Source organism: Solenopsis invicta, chromosome 4, assembly GCF_016802725.1.
Source record: "Solenopsis invicta isolate M01_SB chromosome 4, UNIL_Sinv_3.0, whole genome shotgun sequence".
Classification (NCBI taxonomy): Eukaryota; Metazoa; Arthropoda; class Insecta; order Hymenoptera; family Formicidae; genus Solenopsis; species Solenopsis invicta.
Window position 1 is genome coordinate 20,476,526 of NC_052667.1, and position 23,447 is coordinate 20,499,972.

Sequence of the window (23,447 nt, forward strand, 5' to 3'; positions counted from 1 at the left end):
GCAATAGCATACAAACAACATTAATGCTACAAATATTCCATACAGCACAGAGAGATTGCAGGAACATTGCAGAATGATTTCATTGAAACATTGTAATATTGCATTTTGATTGCTGCAACATTGCTGCAACATTGCTGGAAGATTGCAGCAACATTGAGATGTTCGCTTTTTGAAATATTGCTTTGAAACATGTCAGCAACATTGCAATGTTATGAATTTTACCAAAATATTCACATAAATATTATTACTCCACATAATTCCAATGAACAAAACAATATTTGTGTAACATTTTAAAAAACATTTTTCGTAAAAAAAAATTCTCAAGTATTTCTTTTTGGAAATTCCTGAGTGGCCACCCATTCAAGTCGCGACTCCAGTAAACGTTGCTTGACTTCCGTGATTTTCGTGACTTCCTGCGAACTGATCCCTCATGATAACCTGTAAACACTTTGTAGTCATATATGTAAATAACTGGTAGATCAGATCAGTATATGTTATCAAAAAAATGAAACATGTATAATTAAAGAATATTATTTATAAAAAAATTATTGCTTTTTTACTATTTTCACAAATGCGGAATAGGATCTGGAATAACTTTTCTGTTATTCGTTTAAATAAGAATGCAACTAGAAATTATGTGTCAATATAGTACAACAATTAAATTAAATATGAAAAAATTGTGGGAAGTCAGGTTTATAAAAAACGTCTAAAAAGCGTCTTGTATGACCCAATAATTTTCAACTTTATGTTATTTACATAAGAAAAGAAAATAGTGACGTTAATTATTTTTGTTAATTATATATTTGCGAAACTACATCTAATAGAAAAGAAATTTTCGAGTGGTTGAAAAGTAGTTGAAATACTTATTAATATCAACCATTGACATTGAATAGACGTCTTTTCAACTTATAATATCAACCATCAACGACATAGACGTCGAATAAACGTCTTTTCAACTTATCATTTCTCATTGGGTATCAATTATTAGATATTTTATTTTTCTATTTCGTTATATATTTAAAGTGTTTTTGTTTTTAAATAATTTTTATAATAAAAAAATATTATTTAAAGGAAACTTTATATTAAAAAATGTATAATTTGATAGATATTACTGGAACTGGAGAAATATAATACTTACTTGGGAATAAAAATACTTGGGAAGAAAATATTTTAGCAAAACAATTCTTATTGTAAGTAAATGTTAAAATTAAATGTTTATTATCTCAAACAAATAATTAATGTAAGATAAATATTTAATTAACATAAAATAAATATTTTTACAATGAAACTGTACAATGTACAACTATTGAAAAATAATCACATTAAAAAAACAGTTAGAAAAAGATTGTCTGTTCATTTAATAATGGTTTGTTTCATGTATACGTACATTTTTTCAGTTGTTTATTAGCCACAAGGTAGCGCTGTAACCAGTGTTGCCAGTTTCAAGATCAGAGTTAAGCGAGAGTCAAGTAGAGGGAATGACGCAAACATTGGCCGCATTCAGCGGACAGTTTTACATCATCTATTAGACTTTCCACTGAATCTCGAGATTTGTTCGCTCCAACATATTTCAACTCACTCTAACGTGCTCCAAAAGTGATTCAAATAATCTAAGTGCTCTCTGGTCTACATTGGAGCATGCGACACGAATGAACCTTCAGTGTTGACTTATCGGTTCTAAATTTAAAAAAGATTGCAAAAAAAGTAAAAGCAAATCACGTTCGACTGTTACTAAGTTACTTGTTCTGCTGAATGCGCATTGATAACGCAGTAAGTGTACGTTCGCATTGGCTCGCAGGTGCGAGTGCATGCACTCACGTGTGTTGTCAATGGCTGAGTCTCGTGGAACGTATGATGCGCATGTATTATTTTATCCTTGTTTAATGTTCGGTGATCAACAAGAATGAAATGACATATCACCCACATCATGCTCTTTAACTCGGCCATTGTGTGCGTCATCCACTTCACTCTCGCCTGACTCTGATCTTGAAATCGGCAACACTGGCTATAACTTTGACGCGCATATATGTATTATCATCATGTAGCTAGTGCTCATAGAAGTTACACGTAACACGTAATTTCCTGCCCCACTCTAATTAAAATTTGACTTATAATACAATTCAAATTTGCTTCTGCAGTAGAAAACCGGTTACAGCAGTGTTCAATAAGTTTCTAGACTGTATAGTACATCTTCATTAGCTTTAAGAATATTGCATTAATGTGCGGAAGATAAGTGTTGAAAAGGTAAGAAAGTGTTTTTCAATAATAAAAATTAAAATAATCTCTAATAGGTATTAAATTTGTTAATATTTATGAGTTGTACTTCAATTCAGGTACGTTAATATATATGAACCATGTGTGCATTTAATAATAATCATCATATTTATGTCAAAGATAGAAAATATTTTCTTTTTAATGTGAAAGTGTTATTTTTTTAAATATTTGTATTGTATATTATAAATAGAAAGACATAACAACACGCAAAATTTTAAAAATTAAATACATTACTTCTTAAACTTCTTAAATAATCATTTTTTTTAATGATTTCGATGTTCATAAAATTAGCATGAAAAGAGATTTATTTAGCATTTTTCATATTGCTTTATGTTTAAGTTTTTTTTAAGTAATAAGTGATATATTATAATTACAACATGATAATCAGTAACAGGCTTTTATTTAATTTTTGATTAAGACATATAATTAAAATGTTCCAAAATTGGATTGAGTATAAATTAGCTATCATATACTAATTCTGTTTTACATGAATAATTTTTTATTAATTATTGTTCAGAAAATAAGTTTTTATGAAAATTATTTATATAAAAAATTTCTTATTTTGTAAACAACAACTAATTAATTTTCTTTTTCAATTATTGGACTAATATTATAAATTTAAAATAGTAAGAATTAAATTGTAATCAATTTTTTCTAAATATTTTTCTTCTAGATATTTCTCGAACACAATCAGATATAGTAAAATACATTTTTATTGTAATTCAAACTAAGTTTCAATGTCACTAATAAAAAGAATCACATTAGAAGAGGAAATGGAAAAAAGTTCTGAATTGAAACTATCGGATATACAATCACTGAAAGAATGGTGCGAGAAACAACCGCACTTGCCAAAAATTGAGGATAGTTTTCTCGCCTTGTTTCTTCACAGCAATTATTATCAAATGGAACAAACAAAAAACACAATAGAAAATTATTATACGATTAGAACGCATGTACCAGAATTTTTTTCCAATCGAGATCCGCTCGGGAACAAGGAATTACGACAAGCTTTTAAAATTATGTGAGCTATTTTATGAATAATATTAATGAACGAATATATTATAGCATAATATAACTTATAACAAATTCGATTGGACACACTAGTACATGTATTGTATATTAAAGCTGTCGCGTCGTGCAAAAGACAATGTAAATATATGTGATGAGACGTTTACATTTTGATTATATTAATACGCAGCAGCTTTAATAATGCATCATTGTACACTTACTATTAGTGTAGCCGAAGTTGTTATTATTTATGTGTATACAGGATGTCGCAAAATTATCCTTTTGTATAAGTCGATTCTGTAGAATATTCTAATAGTAAAATGAATATACTAATAAGAAAATATCGAGGTTATACTATTTTTTAAATTATAAAACAATTATAATTAATCAAAATAAAATTATTACGCAGAGTTTGCGCCAAGTTTTTATAGTTTAAAATTTTTTATTTTAATAAAATTTTATATTTTTTTTCCTCTTTAATTCTTAGCTACCATCACTTGAGTTTTATTAAAAAATAAAGATACTATCACTTGGATTTTATTTGTTAAAAGTAGTGCAGCAGTTATTTCAAACATCAATATATTCTCTTTATAATTGGCGCGATTTAAAGATTTCATATATTTTTTTTTTGAAGAAATAAATTTAGGTTGAATTAAATTTAAAGAGTACAGACACACACTTGGCGCCTTTTTTTGAAAATGTAATTTTGTACTAATATATATATACGTTTCGGCATTCTTTTGAGAGCGCTTTATAAATAATTGAAAATCGGAAGTTATACAATACGTATAAGAACTTAAAATTAATTATTAAAATACTAGCTTTACATCTCTTAATTATCCGGCTAACACATGCCAACCAATGCACAAAGTTATTATGAATTAAAAAATTGATATTATTAAACTTTAATTGCTTTAGTGTTATTTTTAATTCATTTATATATAATTCTATATACGTAACTATTTATAAACAGTAAATAAGCCATATTGGGTACTAGGTTATATTAGATACTGTTACCTTATGTAAATGGTACTTTATGATATTTAAAATATTAAATATTTTAAGATCTATGCAGAAAATAAATTATACAAAACATATAAATATACTAACATTTAATTGTAAATTTTTTGAAGTAAAATGTAAAATATTTTTGGTAATACTTTGATATACAGGGTGTTCATTAATGGTTGTCTCCACGTTTTACCATAAGAGCGTGCCTTAACCATGACTTATCGACTGCACTCCATGTAATTTATATGGACTGAAGTCAGTAAGTTATCTTTTATGGTAAAACGTGGAGACAACCATTAATGAACATCCTGTATACTAATATATTAATAAATCAAGACAAATTGATTTGATTTAAAAAGGACCCGTTTTCCCTTAAATGGAGTAACGAAGGATGGCTACACAATGATATATGGAACAATTCTGGATGCCGATCCTTCTCATTATAATTACAATGACGTCACCAAATATTTCTTTATGTTAATGGATGTATTGTTTCTGACGCACGGTATAAACAACGGTTATGTCAATATCATCGATGTTGGTAAATTGTCATTCGGTCATGTCACGCGAATGAATCTGTCGGCAGCCAAGAAAAATTCTTTTTACATCCAAGAAGCAGTACCGATGCGTTTAAAGGAAATCCATATTATAAACGCACCACCTGCCTTGGAATTGCTCATAAATATTTTTAGACCTTTGTTGAAGAAAGAGCTGATAGACATGGTAAATATAACAAACCGATTAATAACATTTGAACACAGTACATGCGGTGCCAGGTAGAAACATAACATACGGATTTGGGAGGTCCATGCAACTTTAAGAAGTTATAATTTTGCAATGGTTTCAATCAATATTTTTCAACAAATTTGTTTTTAAAGTCACAAAGTCAAAATCTCAGAAATTTAACTGAATAAATGACATTGCAGAAAAATGATCTATTATGAAGTTGTAATATTAGGGAAGAATTTTTAAGCAAAAATGAAAAGTTTGTAAAAGATTTTTTAAAATTATATTAACAAAAAATTTTTAAAGACTTTATGATATGGTGTTTTAAAACTAAAAGTGCCACCTTTAGGAAAAATTATGGAATTGGAAGTTTTTTAAAAATTATAATTATGAAATAATTACAAGGAACAAAAAAAATATGATGACAAAAAGGCTTTATTTCCGTAACCGTTTGAATTCTATAGTTGAACTTTGAACTTGATCAACGTCGGGATTGATAGTGAAGACTTTAAACTATCTCTCCTAATCTCTCCTAATCTCTCCTAATCCAAACTTTCTATTTTCTATTTTATTTACATAGTAAGCGATCGAAATTTCGTACAGGGTCTCCCAGTGCAGTATTTAGAAGTTAAATGTAATTATTTAGCAGTAATATCTGCATTTTTAATTTCTATAAAATGCATTTATTCACAACAATGTTAGGTATAGTGTAACGTAGCAATCAAATAATTTTGTTATGTCACACACAATTATTTAAATAATATAATAAACAATTCTAAATAATAAGTAGGATTAGGAGTAATAATGCAATTAACTGTATTGTTAAAAAAAACACGTTATTGATATAGCAATCTAACAAGTTGTTATTTAACAGAATAAAACTAAAATTTGCACTTTAGTAAGACCTTTTTATGCATAACATTATAATAAAAATTGGTGGAAGTGGGTTTGCAGAATAAGAAAGATATTTTTATTTAAATTCTATGAAAAAAGCAAGCGTTTTACTTTTACAGGATGACATATATGTTACTGAATAAATAACACTACGTGATTGAGTTAAATCATTTATTTGAGTAATAATTTATTTATTTTTTATAATAATGTTTCGTATTACCGTTTGTTTATTAAGACCTATATGTATTTTGTATATCAAATGCTACAATACATCAGATTGAAAGCATTTTATTAATGTAAACATAACTTAAATATAACATAAGTTATACATACAAGAAAAACACAATATTATTGTAACATTAAGTAGCAATTATTATTTTAAAATTAATTACATAGTGTTATTTGTTCACCTACATTTATATTATGTACATATATGTAGAACGTGATCTTTTCTATAAAACATATTTAAAATATATGTAGAACGTGATCTTTTCTATAAAACACATTTAAAATAAAACATATGATGTAGTGAGACTTGGACCAATGATATGTAAATATAAGAACAGCTAATGTCGGTCTTGTAATAGCTTGCGGCGAATCTTGGTATTTATTCCTCATAAAAAAGTACGATAAGAAACGATTAAGATTGATAGGATATCTATGTGAATGTATCGTTCTCTAACAGGTCTATTGGTCATCGCGAAAGTGTAAAAATACAAATTGTAGCATATTTAACCGGTTTCAATCAAATCTGTTTTTTACATCAATAACACAGTAGATATTCTATTTCAATTCTATGCTATCTGTTGCATAGTATTTAATTTGAAATTAATTGATATGCATAGTTTTCTATATATAGGTTGTTTTAAAAACAGAATTTGTCGTGCATATACTATTTAAAATGAAAAATTTTTAATAAAAAATTTTTGGCTACAGTAGTTTCTCAGTAAATAACTGAAGATGTTTTACAGTTCTACTCGTCTTTACCGTTAATTTCTTATTTGCTGATTCTAAAAGAATTTATGCGAATAAGCTGGACAATAGAAATTTTCTGTACGGCATTTCTGCACAGAATTACCTATGGATTTGTATTCGATACAAAGTTTTTTTCGAATATTGCATATTTACGAATATTACACATACCTAAAATTGGAAAATGTGGATTAAAAACCATTTGCAGAGATTAAATATAACAAAATATATTAGTTTCAGAAACGATCATGTACAATTATATATTACATTTGAAGTATAATTCCTGAGAAAAAAGTTGATGGAGAACAATTGAAAACGGTAGAATTTCTATCAATTTATATCGTTTTGTATAATCTGTATCATGGACGATCTCGAGTTATTTAATACAAATTCTATCATATTTTATCATGTTTTATAAGATTTATATTCAATAGAAAACGTACGATAAAGAGCTATTTTATCATTCTTATCATATTCTATCTATTGTATTTAACGAAATGGTAAAATAACGAATTGACATTTATTGTTAAATAACATCTATTTTTATTTAACGAATAACAATCAATCGTATATTAACAATAAAAATTAAATTGTTATCAATCTAAAATTTATTCAATGAGTTTCTTTCGGCAGTGTACGAAACAAAATCCAGAAGATTTTATTATTATTTAATAAATTCGAAAACTCATCTGTATGTGAAAAATACGAACAAAAGTTAATAGATTTCCAGAACGGAAAGACTTATAGGAATTAATCGTAATTTCACTATACAAAAAGAATCATTACTAACATGATATTTAAGTAATTACATTCTATCAACAAAATAAGGAACAAAGATCTTATCATAATCAAACATATTGTATACCTTTAACTTTCCATAGTACCAAATATCATATAATTGTATAATATTCCATACGAAAAAAAACTATTAGAATGCCAATAGTAACTAATAGAATGCTAATAGTATCTATTTAACGGTAATAGCATTTAAGCATTCATCACTACTGCAATAAGTACCATAACACCAGTAATAAATAGTTTCCACTACACAATTATAAACTATTGTGTAGTTTATTAACATTAAATTAATTTAACGTTAAATTAATTTAACGTTAAATTATGTTAATAGATATACTAATAAATATATTATTTATCACGCATTGTTAATTTTAATTTTAATTTTAATTAAGCATTAATTTTAATTAAGAATATGTAATCATATATGAACTTATAGACGAAATAGGTTCATGAATAAAGAAACCTTAATCTACATCCTAATAAGCAGACAATATTTTTTAAATGTTTTTTTAATATAAATTTTTCATATTTAATTTAATTATTGTATTATATTGACATATATTTTTTAAATGCATTCTTATTTAAACAAATAACAAAAGTTATTCCAGATGCTATTCCGCATTTGTGAAAATAATAAAAAATTATAATTTCATATAGGTATGTTAAATATAAATAATACGCTTTAATTATATAATACAATACATATTTCATTTTTTTGATAGCGTATATATTGACCTGATCTATCAGTTATATATACATATCAGCACAAAGTATTCACAACTTATCATGAAAGATCAGTTCACAGCGATTATGGAGGTCAAGCAACGTTCACCGGAGTCGCGATTTGGATGAGCCGCACTAATTAATTATTCAATAGCCGCACTAGTTAATTATTCAATAGTTACTTAAAAAATGACACAAGTTTTTTTCCATATTATTAGCGCACACTGTATCAATAGTATTAATTTACACTACTAATGCGAATTCTAACAGTGCGCAAAATTATTATTAATGTAGTGCGTACTAATAGTTGTCATTTTAATAGTGCCACAAGTTTTTTTCCGTAAGGGATCGGCAGATTATTTCTTGCATGTAACACGTCATGTGAAGAACTAAATATAAAAAGTATATAATTGATTGATATAAAAAGTTGACTGAATAAAAAAGTATATAATCGATTGAGACATGCAAAAGGAGGACATGTAAGATGTTTAAAAGGCAGTTAGAATTAAGATAAAACATAATAAAAATCAATATTACATTTATTATTTACTTTCAGTTTTGTTACTATCCGTAGTTGTGTCTTTAAGGCTTTTCATTTTATTTAAAATATACTCTATAAGATTTATGGTCTCAGTTTTTTGCAGCACTTAAAAAACACGTATAAACAGCTATATTAATTTATAAAGTACTTTTAGAGTCATGTTTCCTTGATTTTAAAAAATTTTTTATATTTCATTTCTTTTTTTTAAATATATACGGACATTTGTACATCCCATTATCTGTTGAACTGAGATCATTCGAGTATATTTCATGATTATTGCAATATCCAAATTATGATATCCGTTGGACATCCTTGTGATAAAGTACACTGTGTGCATGAGCTTATAGCATATTAAAATTTCAATTTAAAAAATTACAATTTTTAAAGCTACTGATCTATTTACTATTCAGATAAATTGTTTTAAATTTATTTATCTCTTAATTCTAGGTACATGTTCATTCATCGTTGGAAAGCCTTTCTAAATACATACCGTTAGATGCGCTACCGAATGAGTTGGGTGGAAAAGGAGGTTTTATACAAGAATTAGCTGATAATCAAATAAAGCTACTCGAGGACTATCGTGAATGGTTCCTGCTGGATGAAACAACTGGACGCGTTAATGAAGCGTTGAGAATTAACACACCGAGAAAACAGTCTTGTTGCATTACTTAGAAATCTAATAGATTTAACAAGGTATGTCTGTTAAAAAATAGACGAATTAGAAATCTTGTAGGAATTATCAGATTGTGGTGAAATTGATCAAATATTTGGATTATAAATTCTCGAATTCTATTATAATCAGAAATTTTGTTTGGTTTCATTAAAATACAATCATTATATATGTCTTGTCAAGATAACAAAATTATTTTTCTCTGTGCAAAAGCAAGTCTGTAAGCGTTTTGTTCAGTGTGGAGAGTAATTTTAAAAAAAACGACGTAGAATAATAATGATTTATAACTTTATATGATTTATATCTAATGATTTATACATACGAATATTATTATAGCTAATTATATATTCTCATGCAACTACTTCTTGTAATATTACTTTGTACTTTGAACTTTATTGTAATGTTTTACGTAATAGTTGTACCATATATTGGCAGATAAAAGTGCATGAGAATTACGTTGAATCGTCACGACGTGATTTATACAGATATTGATTGAGATATGATGTGTATTTTATTCCACAAGTGTAATACGGCCTTTATTTAATTATCTTAAGATTACTGACCGCAGCGCCATTTCCTTTACAACATTGAAGAACTTGAAGCTGTTACGTCCGGCCTTAGAAGAGAGTCTTTCGCACTAAAGAGAGAGAAAGGGTGTTCAAAAAACAAGAGCGAAGCAAACGGTTGATTCAGGACTTACTTGTAGCTTGTAGCTTGTAGTGTGAGTGTCGATGTAGGTGAATGTGATTCTCTCGGAGCCGCAGGGCTTCAAACTAGGCTGCACTCGGCGGGAGATGGTAGGTCCGGTCGGAGGTTTTCCGAGTGCGATGCACGATGGTCTGCAGATCCCAACCAGGGACGTTTCAACTGACACTTTTTCCTCTCGACCGAGACTTGCGCCGCGTACGAGTTTAAAGGCCGCGGATCCGAGAGTCGCAGAACTCGGGCATGCAAGATGCCACGGAACTACGATTCGGACGAGGAATGAAGACTAGACTACTCTCTCCGCTAGAAGATGCACCTATTTATACTATTTTTATCTATGATTCCCTTTGTCCCATCGAGGGCCGTGTGCACCACTTTATTCATTAATACATCCACGTGCAATATTTGCTTTTACGACTTTTTTATATTCCTCGGTAATTGTTATCCGAGAAAGCGGCAGGTTTGACAATTGAAATCTCGAAAGCATTAAATGTCAAAAATTCTTTGATTTGTTGCTATGCGGGTGTCGGACATTCAGAACTCAAAGGAGTGCACACAAATCAGCTCCCCATATAAATAATGTTAATCAAAATAATTCAGACTATAATAAATGAAAAATTATGCGAACGTAGACGTAATTAATCATTTGTGCACATCTAAAGCCCTGTTGTGGATGCAGCACACGCGCGGCGCAACACACAACAGATTTTATCGACAGCAAAATAGATGTTAGTACGGACAACAACCCACATCCATTTCACGAGACACTGTTTTTAACGACGGGTCGCAAAATGAATGTGACATTTAGTTCCCATTCTGTCCAGAAGACTGTGCGTCACTAGTGTACGGGAGTTTCGAAGTTTGAAGTGTTATAGAAAAATGTAAGAAAAAGGCAGTCCAACTCAAGTCCAAAGACCACTGAGTACCACTGAGTCCATGAGTCCAAGGCAGTCCAGTTTAGCCCACTAGCCCGTCAGGCAGTCCGTTTGGGGTTTGGGGCCGCTTACGAGTTCGGACATGTTTGCCCGTTGCTTATATTTTTGTATCTGTCGATTGCATCACAATCGGCCGCCGGGAACGTCATTGTCTCTGTCCTTTGAATTTCTAAACTGATTTTGAAGGATGGCTATATCGTTCCCGGTTTGTTGGCGTGGGAACGAGTGCCAATAAACGTTAAGAAGAAGAAGAAGAACAAGAAGAAGTAGAAGTAGAAAAAAGGCCGGTGGCCGGCGTAGCGCTTCTCAGGAGTCTCAGATTCCTCTCTGGCAATAGAAATCATTAGGAATAGAAGTCCGTGATTGGATTCGTTGATTCAGAAATCCAAAGACTATTTAAAAAGAAGAAGAAACAACTATATTGTTTATCGCAGACATGTCAGTGTGAAGACAGGTGTAACAGAGGAAATTATACATAAAAGGATGAATATCGCGATCGACAAAGAAGAGATCGCACCGAAGCACTTCGCTGTGTGCGACTTTTACGGCGTGGAGACATGCTTTTATTGGGACGCTGATAAGCTTGTGATATTTCCCTATACGAAAGACAGCAATTCGACGCCACTGCGGATTCTGTCGACGCCGGCACCTGTCAGGAAGGTGCAATTCTTCGATAGCCGAGCCTTCCTGATATGCGCGCCGCAGGGCATCTACAAACTGTCGCGAACCGGCGAGTTTGCCCTGTTGAGCAAAAACGCCTTGGATATGGGGGTGAATTCTTTCAGGTTAGAGTTGTGTCGTACATTTCAAAATTATGTCTACATAGATTATTTACGTATTGCTTACGTTATGTTTACACGAATTTTTTCCAATTTTTTTTAAAAATCAGTTGTTTAAAGGTTGAAAAGAATTTTTTGATGCAAAAATTAGAAAAGTACAACAAAAAATATTTTACAAATAAAAAGTAATCAAAACAAATCTGAAAAAACGGATTTTTTAAAAATGTATTTTTGTTAAAAAAAATAAATAAAAAAAGATTTTGTTAATGATAAAGCAATAATTAATGAGTTGAAATTTATGAAACCAAAGACGTTTTTATGATTCGTTCCAAAAATGTTTTTTGTGAAGTAAAAATGATTTTTCTATTTTACTGAAACTAATCATATTGGCTGAAAATCTTTGAATTTTGATAGAAATAAATAAGATAAAGTGCTTACCGTTATTCTAATAAACGGTAAATATTAATAATTTACAATAATTATAATAATCTTGATATAAATTGAAAATGACATTAAAAAATGGTGGGTTACAAAAAGAAAATGCATAATAAAGGAGACCGGGGCAAATCGTTAGACCTTTTTTTTTGTGTCTCCTGAGTCCTATATTAATTTAAAAAAAAAAAAAAAAAAACATGAGCCGGTATGAAAGGTTGAATTTTCTCCTTCACAATGCCGATAAATAGAACATGCAAATGTACTTGCTTTAAAGTACATATAAAAATGTCGACCAGTGTCAAGAATTAAGAATAGCCCCAAGCCCGGGGTAATTCGTAACTCGTCCGGGAATATTCCGAAATTTGTATTTTAAGTTGAAAGTCTGTAAAAAAGCTGTTGTTAAGACTTTCTTTTATTTAAAAAAGTATGTAGGTATACAAAAAACAAATGCAAACATACACGTTTGCATGTTCTTTTGTGTCATCGGTGTGACAGATTTCCTAACCTCACAAGTGTCAATCTTTAACGCTTTATAATTTTTTACCAGCTTAAGAGCGACGATTTTATATTCATATTCATGTTCTATGTACTAAAAGACACAATATTATCAAGTTTGAACTAAATCTATGAAGAACTTTACTTTAATGTTTAACTCTGCGTAGCGCAGACGTTTGTAACACAGCCGAAGGGTTAGGGTTAGAGAGAAGCGACATCGAACCTCCACCAAAACCTTCAGTATCCAATTGAGTCCTCCACCGTCATTTTGAGACCGCTCTAACGTTATCAAACACCATTCGTATCATTCTGCAAACAGCTGTGGTCACAATATGGCTGCTCGCTTAGCCAATCAAGTATCAATCAGATTACCAATCAGAGCCTTGGACATCAATGTCGCTTCTCTCTTTATATAGGATTCTAGTTCCGGTGCTCGATATTACAAATAGCCCCAACATCAACGGTGCGCATTGTTGCGTATGATCGACAAAAATAGACATCACACAACAAAAAGTAAACACGAAATGTTTCAAATACGTTCAACTGGACACGATTCAAAGTTTTCAAAAAAACCTTATTATCTTACTTAAATTTCAAAGAAATGCTGACTATCAGAAATTACTTCGACTGTCGCAAAACACATTTTTCATTACTACGACTTCAATATGACACTGTTGCCAACAAAACTTTGATAGCAACATCGTTACATTAGGACGTGTTTACAGTGTTTAAAGTAAATTTTTAATATGTACCCATAAAAAGATATTTCCAATTATCGAATTACCTCGTCTAACAATTTGCCCCGGTCTCCCCTATTCATTATGTTTTATTATTTTCTGATAAAATATTCTCAAGGTTGGATAGAAAAATAGTTTATTAAAAAAAATATTACAATATTACAATATTGTTCATGGTAAATATAGCATGCATTTTTGTATTTTAGCAAATTTTTTAACAAATCTCAAATAATTTAATTACACATTTCTACTTTTCAGTTTTTAAAATTGCGATTTTCTGACGACTTGCTCGCACTGGGTTAATGTAACCTGGACACGAACTCAATGCGACCACTGAGAATTAACATAAACGTAAAAATATAGTTTACATATCAGATTATTAGATTACATAGTAGATTATTTATATTTTATTCATAAACGCTTTTCAGGTGCTCATCGCCAAGAATAATGGAGTTTACTTTGATGACAAGCAGGTCAAGTCATCCACACTGCTCTTTCCTCTTGCACCGAATGCGAGCGAAGCAGTGTGCACCTTTTCTCTGAGTTTGACGAACACGGAGTCGCAACTTCTCAGCCGGTTTGCCGCTGGCTGGGAGATCAAGGGAAGTCTTTGTGTTGTTGCGCATCATAGAAAACTGTACACGTTGAGGTATATCGATGATGATGATGATATCAGAGGGTAAGTATGTATATATATATATATATGTATATATATATATATATGTATATATATATATATATATATATATATATATATACATATATATATATATATATATATAGTAACTAACTCAAGTTAAAGTTTATGACTTATAAAATTAATTTAGTTATATTAGAAACATTACATTAAATTAAGTTACAAGTTAATTTTAAAAAGTATTATTTATATCGAATTAAAATGTCATAATTTTTAAAAATTAGATTATTCGAAATAACAAAATAATTATATGGATCATGAAATAAATTTATCTGTAAATTAAGTTTACATGATGTAACAAATAAAATATTGTTTTTGAGAATATACTTTTTTTCTTTTATGTATTTAAATTTTTAACTTAGGAACAAAATTAAAAAGTTGAAGTTTATGTGTTTTAAAAATAACTAATTAATTAAAAGTAATTTATTTAAGTTAAGCTAAAAGTTACTAACTTTTAACTTTATTTAACTTTTAATTTTTTTAAATAGTTCAACCCTGCGTACAATTGATTCATACCAACGATAGCACTATCGTGGACATTCTTCCTGTGAAGAGGCGAGACAAAGTGGCAGGTTTACTGCTTCTCACGGAACACGCAAACGTGGTAATTTTTGTACATGATGGAGGTGATAGATCCGAACCGAGATATGGACTAGTTTTTGAGAAGATATACCTTAAAGAAAACATAAGAGACAGAACGCTTTGCGCCAGTTTCAGTTTATGTACGGAGAAAGTTTTGTGGCTGGTATACTGCGATCAATTCAGGATACATTATGTAAAAAAGGAGCTATTTGTTGATGCAATTCAAGAAGTGAAAGTGGAGGAAAGAATATTTACGTGTTTGCAGTATTATAAACCGAATGTGATTCTAAGTTTATCACAAGAGAAAGAATTGATCGAGATTTCTCTCGAAGATTTGGACAACTCTTTGTTAACCGACAACAATATCGTTCTTCATCATGGGATGTTTCAAAAAACGGATATTATTATGGAGAAAATTTGTGCCAAAGTACAAGAATTGAATGCGCTGTACGAAACTTTATCGGATGAGCAAGACAAATTAAAGAGGATAAATCTGTACGCTAGCAAACAAAAACTGCAGATAAATCCTCATATTGAAGTGTCTAAGTTGTTTAAGTATCGCTATCTCGATTTAAATATATCAAACAAGCTGCCTAAAAACAGTTATATAGTGTTCTCTTTTGCTTCTAAAAATCAACGCACATTCTGTTTGAAGAGAGTCACGGAGGGTCATGCATTCACAATGAAAATGCCTATCAATGAGAATCAGATACTGTGATCTTCGTCAATCAGCATAGATTTGATCACGTTAATGAATAAACAACGTCCATGGTGCCTTATACAAAACTTTGTAAACTCATCGCCGCGTGATGTTAAGAGGAAACGAGGACCAAGGAAAGACAAAATTGCCTTTATAGACGCTAAAATAATGTCGTTACAACGTTTGATAAAGGAAAAGGAATTAAGCATGACAAAATTGTGCGAAATCAAAAGAATCATACGTGCAGAATTATAATTTCGTAGATGTAGTAATAGTAGTAATAGTAGTAGTAGTAGTAGTAGTAGTAGTAGTAGAAGAAGAAAGTTCTTAGCTTTAAGTTTTGCATCCGGAGCGTCATTTCAAATTGAATTGAAATATTTTTCTATTCTTTTGTAATTTAGAAATATTAGATGTTTTTTTTAACTGAATTCTCTTTTTCTCTCCATCACGAAAAAAGTGAAAAGATAATCCGTGCAAGAAGTTCAGCTAAAAAGAACAGGCTTATTGATGTTAATGATCAATGTGACATGGTAGGGCAAATGACATAATCGTATAAGTCAGAGATTGTTTTGTTAATGATAGCTATAACCAAAGATATTCCATTCATTCAACATCTCATTAAAAAATATTGAAGCTGTCGAATTAAACGAGTTGCAGAAATTATTAAATAAATACAGCACAAACTAAAAAAACAAACCGGTGTAGCTATTCTCATAATTTAAATGAATTGACAAACTAAGAACTTGCGAAACAACCTGAGAGCTGGGATTCAGCCAAACAGCCATTTCCGATTGTTTGTGTCAAATAGGAAATATTCGAAAAGAAAGAAAGTGAGTGTCGCATGTATTGACTGAAGAGAACAAAGTGCATCACACACTTTTTTGTTTTTGCTAAGTTGGTCAAACAGAAGAATTTTTTGCACTAAATCATCACATGAAGGAAAATCTTATATGATAATTCTAATCAGGGATGGGAAGTAACTCGTTACTTGTAACGAAGTTACAGTTAGAGTTACCTTTTTTTGGTAACTGTAACTTAACTTCGTTACTTTTTTTCGACTGTAACTATAAACTTAACTTGGTTACATTATTTGTGTAACTAGTAACTAAATTAATAAGTTATTTTTATAGTTACTTTATATATTTCAAACTCATTTGCCAATTTAGATAGCATTTGCAAACATCATCCGAATGGCGTCGTGTATCATTTTATCTTTATTTAACAATCGGTAAACAACAAGGATAAAATGATATTATATATATGATGGTACTCAACTGATGTTTTTGAACGCAGCTTTAATGTGATTGGTAATTAGTTAGACCTAAAAGAATACTAATAGCAGTGAGCGCTCACTCAACTACTGAGTTTGCTGAACGCAGCTACTGTTGCTCGATGCAGTGACAATTCTACGTTCTATGGCCGGTATTCATAGTCGAGTCTCAAGTCAGCACTTAAGATCGTCTTGGCGAAAATCGTCTTATTCGAATAAGATCGTCTCAATAGTAGTATATTTCATAGTCATGACTTGAAGCGACCTTGGCGAAGAAGTTCTTGCTCAAGTTGTGCTTATTTGATATAAGATCGTCTTCGCAAAGCAATGCTCAAGCTAACGCTTATTTATGAATCGATTGTTTCCGTGATATTTCCTATGAATTCTCCAATAAGAACATTGCATACATTGAGCTAAACGGATCAGACCAAATATTCCATTGAATCTGTTAAACTATAAAATCAGCGAACTCAAGTATTATACCTATATAAATCTTATAACCTCAACAGTAGACTCGAGAATTTCGAGTCAATTAGTGTAATATGATTAATTTAAACTTTACTTAATTGTAAACAATTAAAGTAATCGATAATCGAACAATTTTATTTATTTAATGAAGAAAAAAAATACAGCAAAATATCTCAAAAAATTCTACAATGCGGGATCATATAAATTAAAAGTAATGAAGCATAAAATTTTTAAAAAATATGATTAAAAGTAGGGAGAATGTTATAAAATATAAGATTATTTATTAAAGTTGTGTTTTGTGATTATATCAAATAATATATCCCAATCAGTATACAATATTTTTTAAATGCTTTTTTAATATTTATTTACTATTAATTATTTATTGTACAATTCATTATAACAATAATATTTATTAAAAACTTTATAAATATTTATTTAACATTAATTAAATATTTAAAATAATGATTTAAAAAAATATTAACTTAATATTTATTTAACGTTTATTTAACATTTACATTTCATTAATTACTCATTTAAAATAATGATTTGGAAAAATGTTTATTTAATGTTCATTTAACATTTATTTAATATTTATATTATATTAATAATTTATTTCCATTAATGATTTAAAAAAACGTTACCTTAACATTTTTTTCAAAATTAATTAAATATTTATTTTACTTTAATTTTTTATTTAAAACTATAAATTTAAAAACGTTAATTTAACATTTATTTAACTTTAATTTAATTTATACTTTACATTAATTTTTTATTTAAACCAATAATTTTAAAAACAATAATTTAATGTTCATTTAACATTAATTTAATATTTATTTTACATTAAATTTTATTTGAAACAATAATTTCATAAACATTAATTTAACATTAATTGCATATTTATTTTATATTTATTTAATATTTACTTAATATTCATTAATTTAAATATTATTTAATAGTGATAGATATAATATTTATCGTCTCGGTAAATCAATAACATATGGTTATCCGCTGCCAAAATTGTGTTTCCGCGGAGATTTTTAATATATTTAACATTTTTAATATATTTTTTTCTATCAAACATTATTGATTATATTATTATATTTATATAATTGTAAATCATTCTTATATTTTAAATACCATAGTAAAAATTATAATTATAAATTTTAACAATTATTTTATGCAATTTTTGCACAGATCAAAGAACTGCATAAAGAGCATGTTAATGTATATATAAGTTTAAAAAAAAACTAAAAATATTTTATATATATATATTTTTTTTAAATACTAGTCATGTTTTTACAAAAATAAAGGAATTAAAAATCTACGATTAACTAGTCTTGTCTTTGCTGTCATTTTTTTAAATTTAAGTATTTCAACTCCAGCAAACATTAATTTGAGGTTAGAATAGTACTCTACAGCTTTGCTTAAGTCTACTTCGACCACGACTTGGCGAAGATTGTCTTATTTGGCTGTATATACGTCATACAAGACGTCTTATTACGACTATGAATTCATGACTAATAAGATAGTCTTAAGTCTGGTCTTATTTTGAATAAGATCTGTCTATGAATCATGTCGAGACCGAACAAGACGTTTCCAAACAAGATCGTCTTGGACAAGTCTTGACTTAAGATTTTACTCAAGCATTTGCTTGATACATGACTATGAATCTAGAGGGTAACTTAAGACCGTACTTAAGACGATCTTGAAAATAAGTTACGACTATGAATACGGGCCCAAGAAAACTTGTTGCAACCTTTTAGCTCACGACTGTACTTGTAGGGCCCGGATATTCAAGTAAGATTCCGGGATGCTCGCGGAGAATCACTGCGTGTTGTGTGATCGTCTGGCTGGTCTATCGTGTACATACATATGTGTGATAATCAGCCAGCAGAGAATTGGTTACTAAGAATGTCTTTGAGTCTAAATTCTATACTTAGTCTTAAAGTTAGTTTATAATAGCCGTTATCATAAGAAATTGACCAATCATAGTCAATTATTCTTTTATAAATCAACAATGATTGACCAATTTCTTACGATTACGGCTATTATAACCAACCTTTATCCTCAATAAATTTAGAACATAATTCATATAGATTTCATCTGTACACGCAAGGACTTTGATTCTGTCCATGGGAATATTTTCCAAATTGAGAAGTCGCTATCTTTCTACATATTTACAGTTTATGATTAACGTAACTACCAATAAGCTCTAGTCGTTTCATTAATCATGAACTGCAAGCATGTAGAAAGTGGTGACTTCTCAGTTTAGAAAATTTCCCCATGAGGGTCACAGAATCAAAGTCCTTGGGTGTACATAAGTAATTAATATTTAATATATGTAAACATGTCACATGCATCTTATGCGTCGTCAATAAAGACTTAAGCTTTTAGCCTTAAAAAATTGGCCAAACACAATCGATTATTCTTCTATAAATCAATTATTATTGGTCAATTTCTTAATGTTAAAGGCTTAAGTCTCTATTGTAGACAACGCTTTACACAATTAAAGATAGAAAAGACTTTACGTGGATGCTCTTCAGTAAAAGTCTCGTATTTAAATTATCAATGTTTTATAATATTACTAAAAAAAAAAAAAAACAGAAAAGTAACTGAAAAGTAACTTTAAGTTACTTTTTTAATAACTGTAACTGCAACGAATTATTTTTTAAAGTCAGTAACTTGTAACGGTAACTAGTTATTTTTTGGAAGACAGAAACTGTAACTGTAACTAGTTATTTTTACAAAGTAACTTTCCCAAGCCTGATTCTAATATGTGTCTACAGGCAAAGCTTGCCCCGCGGAAAAAGATAAATTCTATCCAACTTTGATTAGTTACCGCGCCAACTTCCGCCGCGTTCTATGGGCACGAGGCAAACGCAAAGAATCATCGATATATCCTAGCTAATAGATGATCTTCACTGTAAAGCCTAAAAACAATATTCACACTAAGAAAGTTTTGCTCTGTACCTGGTGACGAAATCTGGAACTGGGAAGATGTACTGTATCATGAGCATTACCAAAAGAAGCCATATTGGATTCATTCCACTTTATACTTGCAACTCTATAGAGTTATTTTATCCTTGTTTGTAAAATATTGAATAATAACAAATAATGCTCGTGAACATTGTGAGCGTTAAGGCGATGTTGGACTGACAGTCGAACTTACTCGATGTCGGTACTGCGGTTTATTGCAGATTTTTCTTCGACGAACTGAGGGTTGCGCGTGAGGCGAAGAGTAAAGGCTAGCGCTCTTTGTCAAACGCACTCATCTGTCATTGTTCTTTTTAGCGTCTTTAATACAAGATCTCTGAACTGCCATGAACACAATTTCTACTCTTCGCACAAATACACGTGAAAATTATATAAACAATTTTCAAACATTTATATCTCTTATACTAAAGCTTCTATCATTCGGCGAGTGCTGTATTGTTCTTTCATTTAATCCATATCCCGCTAGCTACTTATTTCATACACATATTTAATGTTTAAAACTTTTATATGGGGCACATGTTGTAACAAGTCGGCCGCAGAAGCCGATAATTAAATTATTTTTTTTATCAACTTTCGTTTTTTGTATTAAATTACAGCTAGCAGGGTACGGTTTAGTTCCTTCTTTAATTAGTAAAAGAATTTTGTGATCTGTAAAGCCAATTAAGAGATAAGACTGTTCGAAAATAAGCACGTATAGAGATCAGCCCAGCATCGCCTTAAGATGCTAATACGGCTGATAATGCGTGATTGGTTGACGACAATATTGACAGTACTTAAAACGATCTTGAATATAAGAAACGATTGTGAATACCGGCCTATGAGATTCTAATACAAAAATGTATCAATAATCCTATAAAATATTTTTTTGACATTAGAATTTGATTCACACAGTTTGCATATCTCTATCTGTTGTGTAGTGTATACTAGTATATGTTTAACAATAAACAAGACTGATATAGACTGATATTAAGTTTATAATTATATTAAACAATTATACATAAGTGATGTCAACATAGAGCGTGTCCAAAAGCTAAAACAGTTCAGTGCCTCGTGCTCACACTCACACACGCACTAACTATATTTCATCCGGCGCCACCTATCTATCTTACTTCTACAACATCTCCCTTTTTAAGCCGTTACAATAAGTACTCCTTTGTTTTTTTTTTAAATGTAATAAAATCCTTAAATCTACTAGGTTGTTTAATATTTCTTCGTGGCCTTACATTTACTTCACTTCTTTCCGAGTTTACATTTGTTATCTCACCCGTACAGCACGTAATATTGTAATCTAACAACAATATTGCTGTAATATTACCATATCGCTGTAATATTACTGCGATATTGTAATATTGTAGCAATATTGTTGCAATATTACGTGCTGTGCGGGCAGTATCGCTTACATCACTAGCAACGCTTACTTCATCCGAGTCTGTATCGCAGTTAATTAAATTCGGTTCTATATTATTCATTGCGCCACTGTTACAATCTTGATTATCCTCCTCTTCACTGTCCAACATATAGCTTGTTTTTGTCTCCGACTTACAATTAGACAGTCTAATATGATTACTGTTCCTTCTTAACACTTGGCCACTGTCATTTTTTATTAGATATGATCTAGGTTCTTTACAAATTCCTATAACTGTAGCTGGTTCCCATGTACCTCCCTTTTTAAATGTTACATTATCATTTATTTTAAATGGTGTTTGCAACTTTGCCTTATTATCATAATATGACTTAAATTTATTTTGTTTATTGAGTAACTTAGAATGAGCTTGTTTACTATTAACTTTACTACTATCTAGTAATCTTTGTGAAATCGGTAATTTAGTTCTTAACTTGCGATTCATTAACAATTGCGCAGGAGAATATCCTACATCTGTTATCTCTGTATTTCTGTAGTTTAGTAATGCTGTATCTAAATCAACTTGCTTTCGCAGGAAAGACTTTGCTATTTTTACACCACTCTCTGCCTGCCCATTACTTTTAGGATAGTGTGGGCTTGAGTTTACAATTTGCATACCGAAATCTTCCGCAAACTTTTTAAATTTATATGAATTAAAAGGCATATTATCCGCTATTAGGTATTCTGGTATTCCATGTGTCGCGAAACAGTTCCTAAATGCTACTATGATACATTGAGCGGTTTTATCTTTTATCTTTATTATCTCTAACCATTTAGAATAGTAGTCAAAAATGACTAAATAATTGTCTATGCCATGTTGTGCAATATCTGCTGCAACTTTCACAAAAGGTCTCCTTGGGATGTTATGTTTTAACATAGTCTCCTGTGATTTAGCTGGAAGAAATTTTTCACACAATCTACATTTCTTAACAAATTCAATAACATCATTTATCATGTTTGGCCAATAAAATGTTTCCTGCATCTTTTTTAAAGTTTTACTAATCCCAAAGTGACCTTCGTGTGCAAGTTTTAACATGTCTGTTTTTAAACTATCTGGTACAACTACTCTACTATTATATAATATAATATTTTCGATGACCGTAAGATCACTTTTAACATTTTTAAATGCCAGTATTATCTTATTATCTTTTATTTTATCTGTTGGCCAACCACTTAAACAGTAACTCTTAACTTGTTTTAGCACTTCATCCTTTTCTGTCTCATCTTGAAACTTAATTTTCTTTTCCTGCGAAATATTAATAATTGCATGAATATTATGTACAACATACTAGGATCTTCTTTAACTGGTTCCTTAACGTAATCTCTCGATAATAAATCAGCTACATACAAGTATTTTCCTGGGCAGTATTTTGTCTCTAACTCAAATCTAAGTAATTTTAATTTTAATCGCTGTAATCTAGGAGATATGATGTCTGATAATTTCTTTTTCATAATTGTAATTAGCGGTTTATGATCTGTCCAAACTGTAGCTTTTCTCCCATAGATGTAATTCTTAAATTTATGCGCCGCATACGCTATCGCCAACAACTCTTTCTCAATTTGAGCATAATGCTTCTCGGACTCAGTTAAACTTCTCGACGCAAAAAATATTGGTTTTCCTAATTGTAACA

The 23,447-nt window shown here is 29.9% G+C and overlaps 1 protein-coding gene and 1 non-coding gene across 8 annotated transcripts; both read left to right on the forward strand.

Moving 5' to 3' along the window:
* The first annotated feature begins 1,455 nt into the window (after positions 1-1,455).
* LOC105202550 (alpha-tocopherol transfer protein-like) lies at positions 1,456-16,110 on the forward strand. 7 transcript variants are annotated; one of them, XR_005574674.1, is made up of 7 exons: positions 1,456-2,244; positions 2,948-3,295; positions 4,653-5,016; positions 9,395-9,640; positions 13,962-14,054; positions 14,132-14,382; positions 14,889-16,110. XR_005574674.1 is itself a non-coding variant. In XM_039448720.1 (5 exons), the coding sequence occupies exons 2-4, from the start codon at positions 3,012-3,014 to the stop codon at positions 9,617-9,619; spliced, it is 873 nt and encodes a 290-aa protein (XP_039304654.1). In that variant the 5' UTR covers positions 1,456-2,244; positions 2,948-3,011; the 3' UTR covers positions 9,620-9,640; positions 10,186-10,949. The 7 variants fall into 7 exon arrangements, 6 of the variants coding, with proteins under 6 accessions (XP_039304654.1, XP_039304652.1, XP_039304653.1 ...); XM_039448720.1 differs by lacking the exons at positions 13,962-14,054; positions 14,132-14,382; positions 14,889-16,110 and adding an exon at positions 10,186-10,949; XM_039448718.1 differs by lacking the exons at positions 13,962-14,054; positions 14,132-14,382; positions 14,889-16,110 and adding an exon at positions 10,172-10,949 and having other exon boundaries at positions 1,457-2,244.
* Positions 11,121-16,374, forward strand: LOC113004584. Its single transcript, XR_005574609.1, has 4 exons — positions 11,121-12,042; positions 13,383-13,443; positions 14,132-14,366; positions 14,895-16,374. It is a non-coding gene; the product is annotated as an uncharacterized LOC113004584 (transcript).
* Positions 16,375-23,447: the final 7,073 nt, after the last annotated feature.

Bases quoted from the DNA above. Each gene is read 5' to 3' on its own strand.
- LOC105202550 (XM_039448720.1), top strand. From the start codon at position 3,012: ATGTCACTAATAAAAAGAATCACATTAGAAGAGGAAATGGAAAAAAGT. The intron at 3,296-4,652 runs GTGAGCTATTTT...TGATTTAAAAAG, and splicing joins CGACAAGCTTTTAAAATTAT to GACCCGTTTTCCCTTAAATG. The intron at 5,017-9,394 runs GTAAATATAACA...TCTTAATTCTAG, and splicing joins AGAAAGAGCTGATAGACATG to GTACATGTTCATTCATCGTT.